Source organism: Sciurus vulgaris (assembly GCF_902686455.1).
Source record: "Sciurus vulgaris genome assembly, chromosome: 11".
Lineage (NCBI taxonomy): Eukaryota > Metazoa > Chordata > Mammalia > Rodentia > Sciuridae > Sciurus > Sciurus vulgaris.
The window spans coordinates 23,774,669-23,800,814 of NC_136472.1; the positions used below are offsets into that span (position 1 = coordinate 23,774,669).

General features: G+C 37.4%; 2 protein-coding genes and 1 pseudogene across 3 annotated transcripts in view; all 3 read left to right on the top strand.

Annotated features, from left to right (window-relative positions):
• Positions 1-26,146, top strand: part of LOC306639796 (olfactory receptor 4A5-like) — a gene marked incomplete at both ends in the record, with an annotated part of 343,811 nt that overhangs the window by 34,095 nt on the left and 283,570 nt on the right. The window lies entirely within an intron of this gene.
• On the top strand, positions 6,425-7,357 carry LOC306639050 (olfactory receptor 4A16-like; annotated as a pseudogene). Its single transcript has one exon. The product of its transcript is annotated as an olfactory receptor 4A16-like (transcript).
• LOC306639168 (olfactory receptor 4C6-like) lies at positions 20,705-21,613 on the top strand (the record flags this gene model as incomplete). Its single annotated transcript, XM_079102573.1, has 1 exon — positions 20,705-21,613. One exon carries the CDS (start codon positions 20,705-20,707, stop codon positions 21,611-21,613), a length of 909 nt encoding a protein of 302 aa, XP_078958699.1.

Consider the following 26,146-nt stretch of genomic DNA (forward strand, 5'->3'; position numbering starts at 1 on the left):
TTCAAAATAGCTTCTAATTACGTTTCGTATTTCACTCGTGTCTGTTGTGATATTTCCTTGTTCATTCCGAATTTTAGTGATTTAGGTTTTCTCTCGTCTTCTCTTTGTTAGTGTGGCTAAAGGTTTATCAATTTTGTTTATTTTTCCGAAGAACCAACTATTTATTTTGTCAATTTTTTGTATTGTTTCTTTTGTTTCAATTTCATTGATTTTAGCTCTGAGTTTAACTATTTCCTGTCTTCTACTACTTTTGGTGCTGTTCTGTTCTTCTTTTTCTAGGGCTTTGAGCTGTAGTGTTAGGTTGTTTATTTGTTGAGTTTTACTTCTCTTATTAAATGCGCTCCATGAAATAAATTTCCCTCTAAGTACTGCTTTCATAGTGTCCCAGAGATTTTGATATGATGTTTCTTTGTTCTCATTTATCTCTAAAAATTTTTTAATTTCCTTCCTAATATCTTCTGCTATCCATTCATCATATAATAGCATATTGTTTAATCTCCAGATGTTGGAATAGTTTCTGTGTTTTACTCTTTCATTTATTTCTAACTTCAATCCATTATGATCTGATAGAATACATGCTAGTGTCTCTATCTTCTTGTATTTGCTAACATTAGCTTTGTGGCATAATATATGGTCTATTTTAGAGAAGGATCCATGTGCTGCTGAGAAGAAAGTGTATTCGCTCTTGGTTGGATGGTATATTCTATAAATGTCTGTTAAGTCTAAATTATTGATTGTTTTATTGAGATCTATGGTTTCTTTGTTCAATTTTTGTCTGGAAGATTTGTCCAGTAGTGAGAGAGGCATGTTAAAATCACCTAGTATTATTGTGTTATGGTCTATTTGGTTTCTGAAATTGAGAAGGATTTGTTTGACATACATGGATGAGCCACTGTTTGGGGCATAGATGTTGATGATTGTTATATCTTGCTGATTTATGCTTCCCTTAAGCAGTATGAAATGACCTTCTTTATCCCTTCTGACTAACTTTGGCTTGAAGTCCACATTATGTGAAATGAGGATGGATACTCCAGCTTTTTTGCTGAGTCCATGTGCATGGTATGTTTTTCCCCATCCTTTCACCTTTAGTCTATGGATATCTTTTTCTATGAGGTGAGTCTCCTGCAGGCAACATATTGTTGGATATTTCTTTTTAATCCAATCTGCCAGTCTATGTCTTTTGATTGATGAATTCAGGCCATTAACATTCAGGGTTATTATAGAGATATGATTTGGTTTCCTGGTCATTTGGTTCATTTTTTAAATTTTATTTATTTATTTGTTTGACACAACTTGTTTCCTCCTTTATTTGACAATTCTTTTAAGATAATTCCTCCCTTTGCTGATTTGCTTCTTTGTTTTTTATCTCTTCCTCATGGAATATTTTGCTGAGAATGTTCTGTAGTGCTGGCTTTCTTTTTGTAAATTCTTTTAGCTTTTATTTATAATGGAAGGATTTTATTTCATCGTCAAATTTGAAGGTAAGTTTTGCTGGGTATAAGATTCTTGGTTGGCATCCATTTTCTTTCAGGGCTTGAAAAATGTTGTTCCAGGCCCTTCTAGCTTTTAGGGTCTGGATTGAAAAATCTGCTCATATCCGTATTGGTTTCCCCCTGAATGTAATTTGATTCCTCTCTCTTGCGGCCTTTAAAATTCTGTCTTTATTTTGTATGTTAGGTATTTTCATTATAATGTGCCTTGGTGTGGGTCTGTTGTAATTTTGTGTATTTGGAGTCCTATAAGCCTCTTGATCTTGATTTTCCATTTCATTCTTCAGATTTGGGAAATTTTTGATATTATTTCATTGAATAAATTGTTCATTCCTTTGGCTTGTTTCTCTAGGCCTTCCTTAATCCCAAAAATTCTTAAATTTGGCCTTTTCATGATATCTCATAGTTCTTGTAGATTCTGTTCATGATTTCTTACCATCTTCTCTGTTTGTTGAACTTTGTTTTCAAGGTTAAATATTTTGTCTTCAATGTCTGAGGTTCTGTCTTCCAGGTGTTCTATCCTACTGGATATGCTTTCTATGGAGTTCTTAATTTGGTTTATTGTTTCCTTCATGTCAAGGATTTCTGTTTGGTTTTTTTTCAATATCTCTAACTCTTTATTGAAATGATCTTTTGCTTCCTGTATTTGCTCTTTTAATTGTCGATTGGTGTGATCATTCAATGCCTGCATTTGCTCTTTCATCTCATCATTCAGTGCGTGCATTTGCTCTTTCAGCTCATCGTTTGCTTCTCTGATCATTTTAATTATGTACATTCTGAACTCCTTTTCTGTCATTTCTTCTGCCATGCTGTCATTGGGTTTTATTGATGTAACATCTAGATTTGTTTGCAGCATTTTCTTTCCTTGTTTTCTCATATTGTTCAGGTATCAGTGGACCGCTGAGATATTGCAGATTTTCTCTATTGACTTACAATGTCCCTGAAGATTTCAATATATATCCCCCTTTAGCCTTCAGTAGGCTGAAATCTTGGAGGAAGTTGATAATGCGGTGCTCCACAAGGAAGCTGCCTCTCTAGGAGTGGTGGCCTTCAGATGGGGTATAATCCCTGCTAGTGGGCAGAGGTGCCTCCACTTGTTGACCAGTGGTCCTCCAAAGGGGACCTAGGCTGCGGGCTGAGGCAAGGCTGTTTGGGCCTGAGTCTCTGGTTTTACCGTCCTTGTGGGGAAACCTCACCCGGCAGGGAAGACTCACCTGGTGGGGAGGTCTCGCTGGTCAGTTCCCTCCTAGAGGTTCCCCTAAATTTACAGCTACCACCTGGGCTGGGCTGCCTTCTTCTGCAAAGTTCCCAGGGGCCCGGCCCTACCTCCTGGGCCTGGGAGCCTCACCCTTCGCAGATGAATCTCCTTAGGCTGCCCCTCCTCAGAGAATCTTCCCGCGGGCCTGGAACCTTCGCTCCGCCCTAAGCGTGTCTCTGTGAGGCTCTTCTACCAAGAAGCCTCCTTGATCCTGGGACCCTGCTCTGCACATAATCACCTGGCTATGCGGCCCCTCCTCTGAGCAGCCACCTGGGGCCTCATACAATCGCTCTGAGTCCCAGAGACCCGCCACACACCTCTTCCTCCAGACAGCTGCCCAGTATTCCGGTGCAGTCACTAGGAGTCCAAGAAACTCACTGCGTGCCTCCTCCTCCCACCGACCACCCATATCCCTGGGCAATCAATCACTCCGAGTCGAAGTGACCCTCCCCGTTCCTCCTCCTTCTCCAGATAACCCCCCGGGTGTTCAGGAGCGGTCGCTCTGAGTGGCTCTGAATCCACGTGACCCGCTGCACGCGTCCTCTGGACAACCGCCCGGAGTTCTGGTGCAGCCACTCAAGACCAAGCAACCCACCACGCTTCCCCTCCAGGCAGCCCCCCTGTGTTCAGGCGCTGTCACTTTAAGTCCAAACAACTCACCACTCGCCTTCTCCTCTGAGCAGCCGCCTGGAGCTCTAATGCAGTCACTGCGAGTCCGAACGACCCGCCCGCTCCTCCTCCTCCTCCTCCTACTCCTCCAGGCATGCCCCGGTGTTCAGAAGTGGTCTGAGTCCAAACAGCTCACCACGCAGCCCCTCCTCTGGCAACCGCCTGTAGCTCTGGTGTAGTCACTCCGAATCCAAGCGGCCACACTCCTCCTCCTTCTCCTCAGGGCAGGCCCTGGTGTTCTGAGTCCACACAGCTCTCCTTGCCACTCCTCCCCTGGGCAGCCGCCGGAGCCCCAGTGGTTGCTCCAAGTCCCAGCGCTGTGCTGAGCGGCCTCCTTTACGGCGCTCCCAGTTGTCCGTGTTCATTGCTCCAGCGGGGGGAGGGGTGTCTCACCGGCAGCTCTACTTCACAAAGTTCCCTGCTTTCCAGGACTACTGTCCCATCCGGGACGCCTCCCCAATGGGAGAGAGTCACCCGGCTGCTTTGAGTTGGTCCCAAGTGTCTCAATATCTCCTCTTTTGAATCCTGAGTCCTGGAGCATCATGAAATGCAGCCACCCTCTAGGCCGCCATCTTGAAAAACCTCGCAATATGTTCTCAGTGGAGGTATCTGGGTTGGGGAGATGAAGGTAGCCAAACACAGAAATTAATTAGAACTTCAAAGTACATTTGTCTTAGTATTGCTCTTTACTGGTAGATTATTTTCCCTTTTGTCAAAGAGTGATGTATATTAAATGTTTAACAAATAAACCACTGAATTGACTGCCTTAGTTTATGGGATATTTTAGTCTGCATAATATGCTAACAAATAAGTATAATTGCTTTTAGATACATTTAAATTAAAAAAATGGAAAATCACATAAATGCCAAGTATGTTAGAATATAAAGGAATAAATTTCTATTATGTTCTGGAAGATTATATGATGTTTTATGTATGAATCTTAAATTTATCTGGGCAAATGTGTTGGTACATATAAATAGAGAAATTCATGCTCAGGGAAGTACCTCATCCACTGTTACATGGAGAGATTTATAAAAGTGTTGTAAGGAACTATCTATGGTATTTTCCTATTATGGTTTTATGTTTTGAAAAAAAATTATAAAGCACATTTTGTACACCCTATTTTTAAAATGTAAATAATTTCTAATAGGAGATTTATTCTGGTGAAAGCCAGAATTGATGATTAAAGAAATTAACATTATAGGAAGTAAGATGTGAAAACCAGAAATTTGGTCATGTACTATACTATACTCTTAAGTTCTCCAGCAGATCTAACTTTATTGGTCTATAGCTTCAGCAATTCCTGAATCAGATGGAAGCATTAATACGACCAAGACATGTAGAATGTTCATTAGAACCAACTTCTAAGGAAAACTGAGACTCCTTCTGCACATGTCCTCTTCCATTGCCAAGTCCATGTTACCAGAATCCTGTTTTTCCAATGCTCACAGTGAAACATTCAGAAAATTAAATGGGTATTGTTTATTTAGATTTTACCAAGTGTCCAACTGCATTCTAGGCACTTTGTATGTAATAAAAAAGCAAACTTCAGAGGCAATATGCTAGGGCAATCCCTATGCTAAAAATGATGAAGTGCAGACACAGGGAGGTTTATTCAGTTGCTCATGCACGGACCTAAGTGACATAACACAAGCAATGCATCTCCAAAGTCCATGGTATTCTTCTTGGTGCTTTGTTATCTCTCCAAGGAAGTCTTGGGTCCTGTCTGGTACACAGTGAGAAACTTAAGAGTCATTATTTGGTCACTATAGTTATCATACCCCATAACTACTGTCTGGCACCTTTCAAGCAACAGTCATAATCTTGGAAATTGCTATTTGATTACAAAATACCAAAAAAGAGCAAAATGGCAGCAGAAAAAACAAGTTTAAGTCGCACTAATAATGTTGGACATACTTGGACTGGAAAGGATTCTGGCATCATTTAGGTCAATTCCTGTATTTTCCAACATGCAAACTGAGACAGATTTGTAATTGCATCTACAACATGACTGATACTTGTGATTTCTTACACTGAGTATGGACTTTCCACTTGAGGATGCTGCTTCTCAGAGTATGTACACTGAAGTCCTATTTTTGAGTACTCTCAATCCCTAGGAAACTTTGCATGTACAACCTTGTCCCACTATATGCTACATCTATTTTCAGTTACTATTTCTTTTTCCTTTATTGCCTATGTCAATCTAGGAGTTCTGAAAATAAAGTACTAGCACCTAATATAGTAGTTGATAACAGTCATGAGATAGTTCACTTTGGTTAAAAAATATTTGGTGTAACTTCTGAAAAGGATGATAGAATCAGATGAAGTGAATGCCATAGGCAGCAATGTGACAGTTACTTGTGTATCTATTTGATACATTTCAAAGTCCATTTTTTTGAAATTTAATAAGAGATTCCCAAAGACTAAACATCCTTTGTGAAGTGAAAGACTGGTCATCTAATTAATCACAGTGGGATGCAAGTGGACTGAGTCAGATATTTCAGAAGTATTAATTCTGATGTTATACAGATAGTATTGTAAAGTTACTCCCTTCAAATGCAACCAACTCAAAGGACTATGTCACTTTGTATTTTTAAAATTTATTGTTACTGATAGAGAATAGGTATTGGAAAGCAAGAAATCTTTCCCTATTCATGATTGTTGAGGAACATGTTTTCAATATGCATTATTAAATATGTAAATGACTGTTGGCTTTTGACTACTCTCTTCTACAGAGTATCAACTAAGGCTGAGAGAAAAATCATTAAACTTTAGATCCCAAGTAATCATTAGAAGAAATAGAATAGTCTATAGAAAGGTTACTGGGTTCCTTGGAAGAGGATTTCAACAGATGCTTACTAACCATATTTGTATTTTCACCACTGTAGAACATAGAAAGATGAAGGTGTGCTTCGTGACAGAGGGGATTCAGGGACCTGCTCACAATTTCATGGCAGCTCCTATTCTCCTGAACCCTGGTCTATGAAACAAGTAAATGGGAGAGTAAATGGGACAGAATAACAATGTCACAGAATTTGTCCTCCAGGGCCTCACTCAGGATCCTGATGGACAAAAGGCATTATTTGTCATGTTTTTGCTCATCTACATTGTGATGATGGTGGGCAACCTGCTCATTGTGGGGACTGTCATTGCCAGCCCCTCCTTGGACTCCCCCATGAACATCTTCCTTGCATTTCTGTCACTCATGGATGCTGTCTATTCCACTGCCGTCTCACCCAAGCTGATTAAAGACTGACTCTATGATAAGAAGACAATTTCTTTCCCAGGATGCATGGGCCAGCTCTTCATAGAACACCTGTTTGGGGGTGCTGAGGTCTTCCTTCTGGTGGTGATGGCCTATGATTGTTTTGTGGTCATCTGTAAGCCACTGCACTACTTGAGCATCATGAACAGGCGGGTTTGCATCCTCCTGCTGGTAGTGGCCTCGGTGGGTGGTTTTGCACACTCTGTGGTTCAGCTTGCCTTTGTGTACAATCTCCCCTTCTGTGGTCCTAATGTCATCGACCACTTCATCTGTGACATGTACCCATTACTGGAACTTGCGTGCCCTGACACCTACTTTATAGGCCTCACTGTGGTTGCCAATGGTGGAGCAATCTGTATGGTCATTTTTATCCTTCTCCTGATCTCCTGTGGGTTCATCCTAAACTCCCTGAAATCCTACAGCAAAGCCCTTTCTGCCTGCAGCTCCCACATCACAGTGGTTGTCCTCTTTTTTGTTCCCTGTATTTTCATTTATGTCAGACCTGTTTCTACCTTTCCTATTGATAAACCCATAAGTGTGGTTTTCACAGTTATCACTCCCATGATGAATCCTTTAATATACACCTTGAGAAATGCAGAGATGAAAAACGCTATGAAAAAACTCTGGTGTAAAAAGTTAACTACAGGTGAAATAAGAAGGGATCTGCCACACTGAATCCTTTTGGTACGAATTCTAAAAACAAGTAACAGGTGGCAAATTCTAACAAAGGTTACTGTGGTAAACTCAATGTATTTTCCAGGGATGTTCTTTTTATTTATAATCATCAAAGAGTAGAATAAATTCTCTTTTGAATGTAGTATCAACTTTGAAGAGAATTTGGGATGATGTATAAAAGGTACAGGTGTCTGTTCTAAGTAAAAGTAAAGAGCAGATCACCTTAAAATTCATTTTTTCAATTTATATTAAAATAAGACTTTAAATAAATTAAGTGCTTATTTTTAAATAAAAAAGAAACATTTGAAAATTTGATATCATCCAAAAAATGAGAAAGCAATTTGGCTAATAGATAAATTCATGGAACCAAAAAAATAATTCTTAAATTTTAATATTCAATATTCTATCAGTATGGCACATTTCTGTAGCTGCCTATATATTTTATTTTGAGATTAATTTTATTTGGTAGTCAATATGATTTTTTTTTGTTCAAGACATTAGCAGTGAATGATTTTGTTAGTGGGATGTCACTGAAGAAAACTGATTTGAAATCTTGAGTACAAAGCACGTACTTGGTTTTAGAAAAACCTCTAATCCAGGTTGTAAAGATTTTTGTCTTTCTCTGCTTTAGTGATCATACGTGGTTTTACTGTTCTTTGAAGAATAAGTGAAGCTTATTTCGTGTCTGATTGAAAATATCTATCCCTTGGCCAGCATCTCCTCATCTCCCTTAGTCCAATCTCTGGTAACCACCATTCTGCTATTTCTGAGTTTAGCCTTTTAGATTCCACACATAAATGTGAATTCGCAGTGTTTGTATTTGTGCACCTGACTTATTTTACCTAACATAAGTCCCTGCAGGCTCATTCATGTTACTATATATGAAAGAATTTCCTTGTTTTTATGGCTGAGTAATATTCCCTTGTGCATATACCATCTTTTCTTTATCCATCCATCCATCCATCCATCCATCCATCCATCCATCCATCCATCCACTGATAGACACTTAGCTTGACTGCATATCTTTTTTTATTGTGAATAATGCTACAGTGAAAATAGAAGTGCAGATTCTCTTAGAGATACTGATTTCATGCTCTGTAGGTTTAGACCTAGGAGTTGGATTGTTGGAACTGTGGTGATTTTCCTTTACTCACTTCCTCAGCAACATCTGCCTTTCATATTTTCTTATAACAGCCATTCTATTGCTCTGAGATGTTATCTCTTTGTGGTTTTAATTTCATTTCTGTGCTGATCTTGAGAAATGATCAATCAGATTCTTTGCCCATCTTAAAATCAGATTTTTTTGTTTTTATATCATTACTACTGTAGTTATTAATTTTCTTTTGTTCTAAAACTATTTGTAACACATTCCTAAAAAAATCATCCCATATTCATTGTATCAAATGTTTAATATTTATGCATTCCTACATAACCTTCTTCAGGTTGATTGTTCCTATGCCAATGCCCTTTTAGTTCATCTAAACAGATTTTGATAAAAGTGCCACCTCCAAAACTCTTATTAAAACAATATAGTTCAACATTGATATCAGAATTTCATAATGTTGCATAAATCTAGGATTTTGACCATAATGTATATAATGTATAATTAATTTGGAAAAGAATTGACATCTTGATCACATTCAATCATTCTCTTTGAATGCATAAGCAATCTCTCTATATTTATATTTAAGACTTTGAGATTCTTCAGCATTTCTTTGTGTTTGTTTCCATAATATAAATCTTTCACTTTTTTGTTCGAGTTTATAGTTTGTAATTTGGGTTGCCTTAATTAAAGATATCCTTCCTACATTTTACTTTTTACATCACTGTTATTCGTATTCAAGAAAGTCTCACCTCAAATTCAGTCACTTTACTCACCTCCCTTAGTTAAAATGACAGATTTTCAGTTTACTCTTTTGGATTTACTTGATTAAAAAATGATACTGGGCTGGGGAAATAGCTCAGTTGGTAGAGGGCTTGCCTTGGAAGCGCAAGGCCCTGGGTTCTAATCCCCAGCACTGCAAAAAAATAAAAATAAAAAAAGATACCATCTTAACTACTGATTTTCTTTCCAGTATTTGTCAAACCTGTCATTAATATATATTATAATGGTTAGTGTAGGAAAACAGGGATTCATAACTGCAGAGTTCAAATTCCCATCTCAGCTGGTCCTTTCCCTTCACCACCTTTCTTACTCCTGCCTGGGTGCTCATGAGGACTATGAATTAAATTTTTACTATTCAAAATTTAAAATTATGAAATAGTAATGAGAATCTCCTTATATTTTATTTTTCTTTATTTCCTCAGAACATTTATTTTCTCCTTTCCTTTGCCATCAAATCTCCCAAGAGCACTTTTCACTTGGGCTCATTCTCATCTTCCCCAGAAGCTAAGTCTTTTTGAAAGCAACATCTCAAAGAGACTTTCTCTTTGCTCTTAGATTAGTATTTTTTCTATTAATTTTCCTACAGGAGAAGCATCCAAAAATATAGAATGCACTGGAAGGATCCTGTGAACACATATCCATTCTCTGGGGCACACTTCCCCAGTGAATTTAATTTGAAACAAGCAACCTTGGGGACAAGTTGAACATCTCAGTGAAGTATGTTCATATTCATTGTTTATTAAGTGCCGCGTCATATCTTACCTTACCTGGGAGAAAAAATTCTCTTTGGGTATTAATGTTACTGTTAAGAGGCCACTTCAATTGCAGACATGAGCCATATTAACCCTATCAGGTTGATGCTTTCAAAATGTTCGAAAAATTCCTTGTTTTAGATTCTCCATTACTGCACAGTATGGACTAAAAATAGGCTTGTTCAGTTTGATCAGTGATTTCTTAATTTTTTTTGCTTCTTGATATATATTCTAAATAACAACTCTCAAATTTGATGATACTTAAGCTTATTGACTGATTATTCTTGAGACCATCTCTGATCCATGATTATACTGTAAAATGTTTTTGAGAGTACATGCAGGCTACAGGAATTATATTTCTGTGTGACAAAACATTTATTGCAGTCACATCTGGATTCATATGGTGGCAGTCCTGACTTATCTTCATCAGACTGAGTCATCATCTTTGAGCACCAACGGTAAAACTGCAGAAGCTTGGATTTGGAGCAAGTGATCAAAGAAGAAATAGAAACTCCAGGTAACATATTTATAAAAGCTCATAACTATGATTATTAATAGGACAATAGAGGCTTATGATGAAAGAATTGCATACCTTTCTTAAAAAGCAGGCTTTATAATTTTCCTCAAAAGTTTTATGCCACAACCAAGAAGGGAGTAGATGCATTTTCTTTATTTTATAAAATGTTTCTAGAATAAGTGCAATGGCAATAATTTTCTCCAAATTTTGTATTAGAAATATTTTAAATACATACCAAAATAGAGAAAATACATGGTGCAATAAAAAAATATAGCATGACACATAATTATTATCTTTATAATATATTTTATGGTATAAAACATCATATATGTTTTATTTAGAGAATCTAACAATTACTTGTTTTTATAAATGGTGACCTTGCATATGACATAAAATATCTCTCTCTAGGCATATGCCAAAATTTATTTATCCATTTATTAGTTGATGGATATTTGGGTTGTTTCTACTTCTGTGCTATTGTAAAATATTCTGGTAAGAACATGAGTGTATGAATGCTTTTTTAGGTCTTTATTTGCTATTCTTTTTAGGTATATGCCGCAACTGACATCTAGATATGTAAACTCCATATTTGCATATCAATTGACTATCAAAACGTATATTTTGAAGTATAAGTTAATAACCTCTCATTATAAAATGTGGAACCTCATGTTCAGAGAAATTTAATATTTTGGGGGGATACTGGGGATTTAACTCAGGGGCAATCAACCACTGAGCCACATCCACAGCCCTTTTTTGTATTTTATTTAGAGATAGGGTCTTGCTGAGTTGCTTAGTGCCTTGCCATTGCTGTGGCTGGCTTATAACTCATGATCCTCCTGCCTCAACTTCCCAAGCCTCTTGGATTATAGGCATGCAACACGAGGCCCTGTGAAATTTAATTTATGAACCCACTTTTACCTATTTCAAAAGATGTTTCAATGTGAATAGAAGTTCTGAATTTTGTCAAGTATAAACTCTACAGAATCTTAAAGAAAATGCCTTTCTTACCATGGATATTTTCTTATGTCTATTGTCCTAACAATATAGTGAATGCAACTGGGCACATGACATTATGTACTTCATTAACCCTTTCACTAACCCATGAAGTTTATATTTAGTTTTAATGAATAATTTAAAAGATTGTTATGAATTGTAGAGAAAGAAAAACAATGAATTTTTCTATAGCAGTGTGATTGGTAAAGGGAGGACAGACTTCGTAACTGTATAGAATAGAGATCTAATCAATCCGTCCATCCTCCAGGAATGCTCCACTGGGTACTTAGGAGAGTGGGAGTTGGGAAAAATTTATATAACTCTACAAAGATATGGCTTTAAATAGTTCTATGGGGTAAACACATAATAGTAAAATATATCTTGAACTCACTATGTTCACTATTTACCAGTTTTCTGAGACCTTACGTGCATTATGCTATTTGATCCATAAAATTCTGCTACCTGTTAGATGCTCTAACAATTTTCATTCTGTAGACAATGCTGAGTAATTTATCTAAAGTCCCACTTGGGGAAACAAATTTTGAGGCTCAAATTCCCAAATCAGAATATAGAACCTGACATTTCAAAAGCTACACTGATGTAGGCATCCCAGCCTAGCCATGCAAAATTACTAGGTAAAGCAAAACATTACTGGCAAACACTTCATAAGACAGGCAAATCACACTCCTTGGTTATCACTTTTTTCTATTGGTTCCAAAAGTTTATTCAACTGCATACAGGTTTTCCAACCAGCAATATAATTTTCTATGAAGAAACTGACTAGGAAAAAAAAGTGGTAGTTCTTTAAAATCATCTTGTTTTAAAGATACAAAATGAGTTGATTTGACTTTTAGTAGGACCTGAAATTTTAGTTGTCTCATTTCTATTATTGTTCAATCTTTGGAAAAAGCTAGTGTTTATAACAAGTTCAATCACCACAATGATAAAGGATAGAATTTTGTGACATTCAGACAAATCAATGGTTTGCAACAGTCTAGAGTAATAATTTCCTTAAGAATATTTTTAATACTGAAATATTTTTGGAGCAGTTACAAAGCTGAATCTAAAGAAGTGCTGTAAGAATTTGACAAATCAACAAGAGAGACCCTCCTATGAGAAGGTATCTCTAAATGCTCAAAAAGCATCTGTGAATGGTCTGTACTTTCCATTATAAATATAGATATAGAATCATAACTGTTAATGAAGATAGTCTTATATATATGGAGTATCAGAAGCCATAAAGATGAAACTTTTTCTTTAGGCAGCTGGTCTTTTCTGTTGATATACACCCAAGCTCATAATCTGATTTTTCCATTTTTCTCGTACTTGTAAGTATAAATATTTCCAGAAATAAGTGCTGGTACTAATGCTCCCTTTAGGGAACCTCCTGATTGACAGTTCAAGAGATCTGTGACATCTGTACTCTCTATTAATGCAGTTCACAGCCTCCTCACCAATTTTACCAATTTTAAAGCATGTTTCTTTCATTCAGCTTATATTCTTTGCTGGTCTATCTTCTTTCTTCAGTTATCTCTTATTTCTTTATGCTCACAATTATACTCCCCCTCAGATTCTTGAGTGTAGTTTTGATTACCTAGAAACACAAAACAGAATATTTCCCTGGCTTTCACACATAACCATCCAGAAATGTAACACTGAAAAAAAAAACATTAAAATAATCCTGCCAACAAGAAATTGCACATATCATACATAAGACTAGCCCAGGATCACATCTGAATGGTCTGATACAGGATTCATTTCCCTCAAATAAGAATGTCTTAAATTCAGCATGAACTCAGATAGCCAAGAACTACCACTATAAACAAAGCACTTCATGAAACAATGACTTGTAATAAAGTAATCTTTAAAGTAGGCCTAGCCAACTCAATTAATAAAAAAATGATCTACAAGAAAAATGTGACCATATCATTTCAGACAAAGTTGTCAAAGCATTCCGAAACTCATACATGTAAAACACCACAGCGTTTCCAATTAGGAATAAAGATGGGACACAATTTTCACAGGATAACTTAGGTAAAATAAACAAATATTTCCAGACTATTAGTATAGAGTTTCTTCTACTACCCATGATTCTGCTTCAAATCTTTGACATTTGGAATTGATTTGTGGTAACCATTATTAACTGTAAACAAACTTGAAAAGTGGAGAAAATGTTTATGCAGTGTCCACCCACTTTGATGTACATATGGAGATTTTCCCCCATGATTCTGTTTCAAATCTTTGACATTCTGAATTGATTCCTGTTTAGTTAAAGTCATTCTCCTGGTGGTGATGACCTATGATTGATATGTGCTCATCTACAAACCTCTGACAGGTTTGCAATAACCTAGGTTGCAAAAAATTTCAATTCAATGTGTGTGTGTGTGTGTGTGTGTGTGTGTGTGTGTGTTAACAAAATCCTTTGTTTTAATTGAATTTTCATGACTGGGAATAAGTTAACACATTCATCTTTGCTCATTTGATCTCTGATGAGCTTTGAAATTCAGTATAGTTAAATAAAGTCTTCATGAGCACTCACAGTGTCCCTGGATCTTTAATTGCTATGAGTAATTCCTAGATTGCTGGAACGTATAGGAAAGTAGTAGGTGGGCAAATATTTACAAATTGGCTTATAATTTTATGCTCTATTTAATTATAGGTATTATTTTACATCAATACAGAAGTGAAATCATTACTCATGAGCTTGTTTTCACAAATCTTGGAAGATGAAATTATCATCAGGAAAATAAAAAATATATATAGTGCTACCCATGAAGTCTTCTTGAGAGATGTTCTGGAGAAAGTGACTGCAGACTGAATAATTTGTGATTCACTTTGTCTTATGATACATAGGAGATAAAGTTAATCCAGGAATAAGGATGGTAACAGTACTGAGAAAAATTTCATTTGTACTTCAAGTTAAAAGAGAATGTTTGAAGGGGGAAACTAAGGCCAACAGTTATGTCTTTGAGGTTACACCAACTGCTCAGTGAAGAGTTGAGATTAATGAAATTATAAATTTTCAACAGCAAACTTGGAAGGTGTAGGACTCAAAGGAAAATACCTAAGTAATCCTGACATCCTCAGTAGATGGTCTTACTGGTTTGTAAATATTTTAGGGATTGTTAAGATGATCCTTGGCATTCATCATTAAGAATCTCTCATGCAGACACTGCATATGATTATATCTAGTGCTTGAAAATAAAATAACCTAAAAAGAAATATGTAGGTTTTCTTCTAAAAGTTCTTAAGAGAAATTACATTGGAAGTTGATATATAAAGATTCTTGCTTTAATCTTAATGTTTAATTCAATAACAATATTAGCCATTATTTAAAAAGGAGAGTAAGTGAACTATAGTTAAAGCCAGCTGGGAGGCATGTGCATTGTTAGTTCCTTTACACATTTTATATCTCTTAATGCAGCAGCAGGTATTATTAGTTCAGACTGAATACATTTTCTACAAGAGAAAATGAGACTTAGTGAGGCTAAGGGAGGCTCCACATATTTTGGGCTTTACCCTCTCTGCATTCTTTTTTTTTTTTTTAATGCTTTCTTTTTTTTATAATGTATTTTTTTTTATTGTAAACAAATGGGATACATGTTGTTTCTCTGTTTGTACATGGTATAAAGGCATACCATTTGTGTAATCATAAATTTACATAGAGTAATGTTGTTTGATTCATTCTGTTATTTTTTCCCTTCCCCCCACCCCTCCCACCCCTCTTTACCCTCTATACAGTCCTTCCTTCCTCCATACTTGCCCCCCTCCCTAACCCTAACTCTAACCCTAACACTAACCCTTCCCTCCCCCCATTATGTGTCATCATCCACTTATTAGCGATATCATTCATCCTTTGGCTTTTTGAGATTGGCTTATCTCACTTAGCATGATATTCTCCAATTTCATCCATTTGCCTGCAAATGCCTTAATTTTATCATTCTTTATGGCTGAGTAATATTCCGTTGTATATATATACCACAGTTTCTTCATCCATTCATCAATTGAAGGACATCTAGGTTGGTTCCACAATCTAGCTATTGTGAATTGAGCAGCTATGAACATTGATGTGGCTGTATCTCTGTAGTATGCTGATTTTAAGTCCTTTGGGTATAGGCCAAGGAGTGGGATAGCTGAGTCAAATGGTGGTTCCATTCCAAGTTTTCTAAGGAATCTCCACACTGCTTTTCAGAGTGGCTGCACTAATTTGCAGTATCACCAGCAATGTATGAGTGTACCTTTCTCCCCACATCCTCGCCAACACCTGTCATTCTTGTCACAACACTTCTTGCTGGTGGCATGCAAAACATCAAAACATGGACCTGGTCCCTGGCTGTGCTGTTCTCAGATTTCTCTCCTTGTTTATTTTGGGGGTGACCTCCCTCCCTTTACCTTGGTCTCCACTTTCCAGGTTTCCCACACTCTCTTCGTTACTCTTGGTTCAGGGAAAAGTCATCTGGCCATCTTGTTCCCACCCAAGTATGCACATCATCAAAAGTGAGATGCACTGGACTCCAGGAATGAGTAGTTAGTGGTTCAATTTCAAGGAAGTTGACACATGGGTGAGGGAGACGCTTGGAGGAAGATAAGCCATGCAGTCAGGGAGGTGGCCTGACACCTATGGATATAAGGTTGGGAACTTGAAGAGACAAATGAGTGTCTGCAGGGATTTCCCCAGACTCTTCCATAGCATTAATGTGGTTACTTGAAAGTGGCTCTATGGACAGTTACAATCAGGAAATTTTGACTTATTTTATCAATTTTTATTTAGTGCTTGTAGTAAGTCAGACAATTTCATGGGCTAAATACACAACATGTCCCAGTACAAACAAGGGTTGAATGTATCCTTAAAATTCAACTGGATATAGGAGTAAAATAAACAAATCAATATATTATAAATAACATAAACCAAGGAGAGGAATAGCTGGGTCAAAATGTGTGCCCATTCCAAGTTTTCTTAGGATTCTCCATATTGCTTTTCAGAGTGGCTACACCAATCTGCAACTCCACCAGCAATGTAAAAGTGTGCCAAAGACTGGATGTTTTCCCTGATAAGTGGAGAATGATATATAATGGGGTTTGGGGGATGGGAAATGAGAGAAGAATAGGGAAACTTTAGTATATATAGAAGGAAATGAAGGGGGGGTATAAAAAATGATGGAATGAGACAGACATCAGTACCCTATGTACATGTATGATTACACAAATGGTATGAATCTACATTGTGTACAATCATAGAAATGAAATGATGTACCCCATTTTTGTACAATGAATCAAAATAGTCTGTAAACAATTAAAAGCTAAATAAAAAATAATAAAAAAATAAATAACATAATTTTGTTAAAACAGTAATGAGTATGCTGAATAAAATAGTTTTAAGGTTGTAATGCAGAATCTAAGAACTGGGAGTAGACTTATTTTCTTCTGAAGCATAGCTAGAGAGTTTTAGTTAGAACCCCCCAAATAAACAACCACATTATTATCTATTTCTTCTTAAAAATTAAGTTACCTAGTGCAAGTATTTATAATAGACACGATATTTCATGTCCTTACATATATAAAAATGGCATATTGGGGGATAAAAAATCTTACTGATTTTCTGTTTAAAGCACAGATGTACATAACATGCATAACAGGTAGATATTAAAACTCCAGAAGCAGGCTGATTAGGGGAACAGAAGTCTTTAACACTTCCTCAGGAGGGTCATAATAAAAAGATAATTTTGAAGATACCTGCTCCAATTCATGTCTAAATGGTCAGGTAAGAATATGGAGTAAATTTAGAGTGTTAATAAAGGAATCCAAATGCAGAGCTTAACCTTTCGGCTCTGAGGATCATATCTGATAAAATGGAATCACTTTCTTTTTCCTAGAAGAATCCTCAGGATTTATAGATCAATATGTTAAAGAATATGTGTAATCTGTGAAATATGATATGAATATAGTATATTACTATTTTTTACTATTGAAGTTGAAAACAATTCAGGCATTAAACCCAAATATTCCCACATCAAAAATTTATTATTTGAGAATGCTGCTATGGAATGGGAATTTTTTTTTCTGAGGTACTTAATTTTTTTTTTAATAATGGAAACTATCCTGCAGGTAGATGTGACCCTGTTTCAATAATAGTCTGAAAAGATTGAGTGACAGACTAACTGATATAAAATTTTGATTCTGGAACTTGCTAGGTAGCCAAAATGAGCTATTCCTTTCTAAAATTTTATATTATTAGTCAGACATGGTGGTACATGCCTGTAATTCCAGTGGCTCTGGAGGCTGAGGCAGGAGGATCACAAGTTCAAAGCTAGTCTCAGCAACTCAGAGAGACCCTTAGCAATTCAGTGAGATCCTGTATCAAAATAAAAATTTTTTAAAAAGGACTGGGGATGTGGCTTAGTGATTACGTGCCCCTGGATTTAATCATTGGTATTAAAAAATACATTATGAGAAGATGGTACAGTGTGGCCATTCTCTATTGAAGAGAGTTTAGTTGTGGAGCAAATAACTGAATGGTTATTACTGTGGTCTGTTTTTTGCTTGTGGAGCATCAGCTTGGCCTGGCTCTAGTGAGACTCTGCCTCTGGGGAAAAAGCAATCACTGCAAGTGTGGATGGGAATTTACTGGTGCAGTGATTAGTTCTGTCAGTGGACAAACAGCCACCAAGGGATGCAATTGGAATGATGCAAACACGGACATTTTGGAATTCTGTGCCAGTTGAAACTGGTGCTCTGTCCTCCTTTACCCCAGGTCTGTTACCCAAAGGATAACATTTGTTGATGATGTTTCTTCTAAAATGGGGACTGGAAATTGTTTATAAATTAAGCTCAGTGTGCTGGAATATGGTAGGCACAGTGCCACCATTTTGTAAGCAGGTTGTTGGCTGCCCTTTTTTGTTGTTGTTGTTGTTGTTGGTTTGGGAAGTTATCCTATTTATAGGAAATAAATTCTCTGCCACCTACAGTGGATAATCTTATTTAAGTCTGTGGATACTTAGAGCACCTTTTTATAATTGTTCTTTTCATTAGAAAGTCTATTCCTATTGAAACGATACCCCATGTGTTTGTTCCCTGTGCAGGTCCTGACTTTCTTCAGACCTCTAATTTTCTGAGATTCCTAATCCTGGAGGAGAAAGTTCATGTGAGTACATCTTGGATGGGCTATGTCTTTTGTCAACCTAATGTGATCCTAGACTATTGCCTCACACAATTTTTGCCTTCTACTTACTGGGATCATCAGGTACCAGACCGAATCTTGAAGGTAGTCTTGAAATTTTACTTGAGTTTTAGACATGTTCCTGTTAATTTGAGGAATGAGTTTGAAGTTGTGGAGATAATTGAAACCACCTAACATGTGCACAATTATGTTTTAAAAGTGTCAGCATTTCATTTTTTTTGTTCTATTTATATGCACAAACTGGTCTCAGGAAGAAGAGCCTTGAGCTGTCAATAATTTGCGTTAATTTTACGTTAATCTCTTTTGGCAAGTTGTCAAAATTAATATTACAAGGAGGATTTGATGGTAGTGATTCAACGCCAAATTAAGAGTCCAAGGTATGGTGCAGCTGTTGAATTTGGTTAAAGCATATCTAAGGAAGGAAATGTTACAGATGAAAGATGGTAAACAGGATTTGAGTCAGGATGCCGGAATAATAGCCATGCCCAGAAAACGACACTCTTTTTTTCTGCTGGCAGGAACTGGCAGCAGCAGTGCTTGGGCTGCATGGTTCAATGCCATTTTCCTCAGATGAACTCCATTTTAATGGATTCAATTAAATTTAATTAAATGACTATTGTGTACTAGTGTAGCACAGTATTAGAAATATGACAGAATCATAATAAATTAGCCATCCTTAACATCTCCATTAGGAAATAAAACCAGCATGCAATTGTAAAAAAAGTATGAGCCAAGAAGATAAATGAATTGTTGCTAATATGATCTATAGAGGTGCATGTAATAAAGATTAGGATGACAGGGATGAAGCTGGCAGAGGGGAAGAAGTAACAGATAGAGAAGGTAAAGGAGAAGATTTGCTAACAGAGGGCACAGGCAGAAGTAATAGAAAGCTGGGAGTGACATAGATTTGCCAACAAAGGCTGTGTAGGGATGGTATCAGCTAGGTTGTAGATCTGGGTTTCTGAAGCAGATAAAGATGCTGAGGTCTTAATTTTCTTTATGAGCACATCTGAAAAATGATTAGAATACTTGGAAAGTTTGTTAATGGTTGTAACTCTGAGTTTTACATTTGGAATAGATAGATGATAGATAGAAATACAGATACCAAGCACTTGAAATTATAATAAGATAAAACAAGATGAATTGTTATTAGCATTAATTTTGGAACTTGGAAAATCTGGATTAGAATTCAACCTGAGTATTTACTAGTTGTAGGAACTTAGTGTCATTATATTTCGCCTTTTTAAGTCTCATTAACTAATCTCTAAAAAGGAAATATTTCATGGGATATTGAGACATAGTAGGGACTAGTTGAATATAAGAACTATACAATAATAATAATTCAATTTTTTAATTGAATTGAATGTAGATGGAAACAATATAATCCATAATAAATAGAGTCCTTCAGATAGAACTTGTTTCAGTTCTTCAACTAGCACATTCTAAGTATTCAATTTATATATGAAATATATCAATGGAAATTCATATATTTTCTAAGATCTTGGGTGAGAGAAATGAAGGTCAACAACCTAGCATGATCATCCAAAAAACAGACAAACAGGAGCTGAGAAAAGGGTTTGCATGCAGGTGTTATTTTTGAAAACTGAATGTAAGCACTGGGTAGAATAAGACAGGGAAATAAAAGAATGTTAAGCTGGTTCCATTTATCCATTGAGTCCTATCTACCTATGGTCAGTGGATTCCCCTCGGGTGTTAATGTCTCCTTGTCCACAGGAATAGGTATGTGCAACCAGGATGAAGCAGAGTTTCTTAAGTGTCTCAGGCACAAACAGTGGGACAGAGAGCAAGAGTTATGCCTGTGGGAGGAGGAGGTGGTGAGGGATCAGTAGGGCCAAGCTGCTGTCAGGCTTTGATTATTAACTGGATTCTGTGGCAGCAGCTGGAGACAAAGGCAGGTTAGGAGGGTCTGGGACAGCACCACCTAGTGGTTGCTAATTAAAAATGATAATGCTTCTGCAGATTTTCCAGTGCGGAGTGACATGCTGTCCTCAGCCCACATTCAATGGAGAATCCAAACAACGTGACTGAATTCATCCTTTTGGGCATTACAAAGAATCCAGAGCTGAGGAAAATGCTCTCTGGTTTGTTTCTAATCATGTATGTGGTCACAGTACTGGGAAACCTACTCATCGTGGTGACCATAAGAGCAAGTCAGAGTCTCAAGTCTCCCATGTACTTTTTCCTTGCTTCCTTGTCCCTCATGGATGTCACCTACTCTTCTGTCATTGCCCCCAAGTTGATTGTGGACTCCCTCTCTGAGAGCACTGCCATCTCCCTGGAGGGCTGCATGACCCAGCTCTTCGCAGAGCATTTCTTTGGAGGTGTGGGGATCATCCTGCTCACCGTGATGGCCTGTGACCGCTACGTGGCCATTTGCAAGCCCCTGCACTACAGCAGCATCATGAGTCCTCGAGTGTGCTGCCTGATGGTGGGAGGGGCCTGCGTGGGCGGATCCATGCACGCAACAATACAGCTTCTCTTCATGTACAGAATACCCTTCTGTGGCCCCAATGTCATCGATCACTTTATGTGTGACTTGTTTCCACTGTTGGAGCTGGCCTGCATGGATACCCACGTCCTGGGTCTCTTGGTCATCCTCAACAGTGGGGTGATGTGTGTGACCATCTTCCTCATCCTGCTGGCCTCCTACGTGGTCATCCTCTGCTCCCTGAGGTCTTATAGCTCTGAAGGGAGGCACAAAGCCCTCTCCACGTGTATTTCCCACCTCCTGGTGGTGGTGTTGTTCTTTGTGCCATGTATTTTCTTGTATGTGAGGCCTGTGGTCACTTACCCCATAGACAAGGCGATGGCTGTGTCCTTTACCATTGTGGAACCAATGTTAAATCCCTTGATTTACACCTTGAGGAATGCAGAGGTGAAGAGTGCCCTGAGGAAACTATGGGTGAAGTGAGGGGCCCTGGTGGTCACTAGATTGCATTCCAAGCAGTGCATTTTCCTTACAAAGCTGATGGAGTCTTATCCTCCCCATAATTCCAATCCACTGGGCATAGGCAACCAGATTCATCTTTAAATTTTATTTTATTCATTGTTTGTTTTTAGTTATACTTGACAGCAGAATCCATTTTTAACAGACAAGTCAAGATAGTACACACAAGTCCTGTGCAACCATGATATGCCTCTAGGGCCTCACACAAGTACATTCTGTACTGCCTCTCCTTGTCCTCAAAGGAACACTTTCAAATTGAATTTTATTTTGAACAACCCGAGTCTTCCCAAGTTTAGGTGTTTTAATTAATTTATTTAACCCCCCCCTCATCTCTTTTGTTTTTGTTTTGGTACTGGGGATTGAACTCAGGGGCACTAGACTACTGAGCCACATCCCTAGCTCTATTTTGTATTTTTTATTTAGAGACAAGGTCTCACTGAGTTTCTTAATAGCTCACTTTTGCTGATGCTGGCTTTGAACTAGCAATCATCCTGCTTGAGCCTCCTGAGCCACTAAGAATGGAGTCTTGTGCTACCATGCTAGTCTTAATTTTCTCTTTGAGATGATCTTTCCCAATGCCTTTGCTTGGCTGGTTCCCTGCACTCTTTTTCCCTCCAAATGAACTCCTGCCAGAAAAGAAAAGTATTTCCTGATGACTTTCCCCACTCCTGCCCTTTAGCTGTCCCCCATTTCTACACCCAGGTTGTAACCTCAACATCTGCAATCACATACCTTAAAATACTTCTTGGGATTCAGGTTCTGTTCCTGGCTCCCTAAATCATAATCCTTGTCAAGGCAGGGATTACTTTTTTTCCTTCTCGCTGTAGCCTCAGTGGTTAGAACATTCCTGGTCACCCAGAATATGCTTAATAAATATTATTGGATGCCTCCATGTCCAAAACAGACTTAGGGGTTTCAAATATTTGCGAACAACCATAAAGAGTGGGAAGGAAAATATTTGTAAGCACTTTCGGGATTAGAAGCCCCTCAGTTGACATACTGCCAAGTGTTCCTTTTGGAAAGACTTTTCATTTTTTAATGTGTTGTTTAATACAAAGGTCAAAGTATGCCAAATTCTCAACTATCTCTTGATATTCTTCAGAGAAGCATAACAAGTTTCACTTGTGGTCAAGTCAAGATGCTTTAAAATCAAGGGTCTATGTCTTGAAGTCATGTATTCTCCATGAGAATGGAGAAACTGTGTAGACTTTATTTATTTATTTACTTATTAATTTTATTGGTTCTTTTTAGTTTTGCATACCTAGACCTATTTATTTAACGATGGGAAAATGATTTTGCTGTTGCCTTCAAGATGTATTTCCAAATCCAAAGAATGTTCATCTTCTCCCTGATGCTTCCATAAAAAGGACTAGGAAGGCACTGATGAGGTTTCCAGCCACTTCCCCTGATGAGGTACATGGGAAGCCTAAGGTCCTAGCATGGTTTAGCAAACTGTTTCCTTATTAAAACAAATATGCATGATATATGGGAGGGCAACAATTTCAGCATGAGTTATGGTTTCAAATATAGTACATTTAAATCAAATATTTTTTTGAAATAAACTATGTATGTGCAAGAAGAATCTAGCTCTAATAATCCCCAATCATATTTATAACTTCAAGATTCATTTGTTCATTGATAAACAGTTGCTGAGTTTATACAAATTTCAGATATTTTGCTAGGAGTTGGGTTACAGCAGCGAATAAGAAAACTCACCTTCCTTGTGTCTCAGATCTTATATGTTAGTGCAGGAGACAGACAACCTATGAAGATGAAAATCGATGTCATAGAGCCATCGCGTGATCAGATCATCGTAATGGAGTAGTGTGAAGGTGACGTGGGGGTTCTACAGAGGTGGGCAAGGGGGCTTTCTGGGAAAAAAAAAATTAACTAAAATCTGAATGATGAGAAGAACCATCCTCAAACATATGCCTGGGAAGATAAAATATGCAGAGTGAAACCTGAAGTGAGGAATGTGTAGGTAATCAGTGCACTGCTGTTGGGGTGGGGTGTAGTACCAGGGGAGAGGGGAAAGGCAGGCCAGGCCCTGGAAGACAATGCTATTATTATTAATCCTTAAGTTAGAACAGAGCAGTGGCATCAAAGACTCTATTAGTCTACAACTAAAAATCAGATCTGACATGGATTTATAGATGAATTTAGAAACAGCATAAAAATCTTTGCATACAACTTTCATTTACCCTTTGCTATATCATTAGGAGAACATAATATTTACTGCATGATAGCAATATTTTGGAATTAAATATCTAGATTCATTTTACATTTCTTTACATTGTCACAGAAGAAGAAAATGATCATGATATGATAATTGGTCTGTGTAAGATATTTATGTAGAGCATTTTCTTAGTTTGATTATAAAGTTAAAATGGAAGAATCAAAATGAGATTCCTAATCTTAAATATGTATACTCTGCTTGATGATTTCTAAGTATCACTAGTAGGATCAGAACCTACAGTTTTCTCTTACCAGGAAAAGAGCTGTTCTGGTAATTCATGCTGAAAACATTGCTGACCTTTTAGATTTCAAAAATTTCTTGTCTTCTTGGTTCTATAGATCCGCCATGTTAATTCACATTAAATACTTTTACTCAGTCTATGCATTACTTAGTAGCTCAACACTTTTCTTTTTCTAACACATTCACTTCTGGAAAAAATCTTAATTTTTTCTGTAGTAACTGATTCTTACCAATAATAGCTTTTAAACCATATGATTTTCTGTGTATTAGAATTTGAAAAATTTAATATTACTTGTGATATAAAGATGTAGAAAGGTAGGAGCATAAGGGCACTTTAATTGGAACAATAATATCTACCTTTTGAAAAGGGCACACATAAAACATAATGGTAACTCTTCTGTTTTGGATATGAGATGTCCACTCAAATCTCATAGGTGTGACAATGCAGGACTGTTCAGGTGTGAAAGGATGAGATTATGAGAGTTGTGAGGTTGGGTTAATCAGTGAATTAATCCATTAACATGGATTAATTTGGAGGTGCCCATAGGCAGGTAGGCTACAGGTGGAGTAATCAGGTTACTAGGGACATACCCTTGGGACTTTTATTTTATCCCCAGTGTGAAGAACTGTCTGCATCCTGATCAACATGTCCTGAATGCTTTCCTCCACCATGCCCATTCACCATGATGATCTGCCTCACCTCCAGTTCAGAGCTATGAAATCAATCATCTATGAACTGAAACCTCTGAAACCATGAACCCCAAATAAACTTTTTATCTTCTTTGTTGTTTTTATTCACAGTGACAAAAAAAATTTTTGACTAAAACAGTAACTATTAAGTGGACTTGCCTCCCATTTCATAAGAAAACTTAAGCCATCAAAAAGAACTTCTACTCACCCCACAGCTGCTTGTACTGATCTACCAGCATCTGTTCACTTAGGTCCTACCTGAAGCTGCACATGAATCATCTGTGTACCACTTCAGATCCAGTGAAGCCACTTGGCCTGTGTACTGGACTTAGGTTTCTCCTCCTTGTTTACACAAGGGCGATGATCTAACACTTGATTTGATGTTTCTTCTTTCATTTACCTTTCCTTTTCCACAGGATCATTTATGTTAGAAAACAATCAATCTCTTCTCTTGAAAAATCTTCCTGTGACTCCACTTCCTTCATCAGTTACTACCTTGTGTCCTCTTCTTTATAACAAAACTCAAGAGATCGCCATAGTGCTTGTCTCTCATCTCTCTCCTATTTTTATACAAGCCCTTTTCAGTCATGTTCCCTTATCTAAGACTTCCTGAAAGTCTGTTCTGAAGAATATCAAAGGACCCCTGTGTCATTTAATTTAATAGCCATTGCTCATTTCTCACCCTAAAAAAATTCATTAGAAATTCTTAACCCAGTTTTTGTTGACCTACTATGTTAACATGACCAACGTTCTCAAATTAATATCTCCAGCCAGACTTATTTCTTGATGCTGTAATGTGGAAATCCAACTTTCTCCATGGCATTCTCCCTGGAACAGATAATTTCTCAAACTGAACAAGTCCAAATCTGTCCTCCTGGTTCTACCTTTATTCCCAAGTCTATTCTACACGCAAAATGTTCTGTCAGTTCATGGCACATTTGGTCTATGTCACATGTAATATCTAGTCTGTCGGGAAACCCTGTGGACTCACCTTTCATCTTATTTCCTCAATTCAATCTCTTTTAATGACTTTTAGAGTCATCACCTAGTTCCAAGCCACCACTGACTTTCGCATGAACTATTGCCTACTCTCCCTACTTTTATTTGGCATCCTCTGTTCTTATATTTGATCCTCAGCACAGCACTCAGAGTTGTCTTTCAAACTTGTAAGTCAGATTACACCACACTTCATGACAGTCAGGGTAAAAGCCCTTACGATCATTCAAGTTCTGACAACCACAAAAAGGCTAACCCTTTCTCTCTTTGAACTCCTCTCTTACAATTGATGCCTTGGCATTTTCCCTGAAAACTCTGGTAAATTTCTGGTTCTC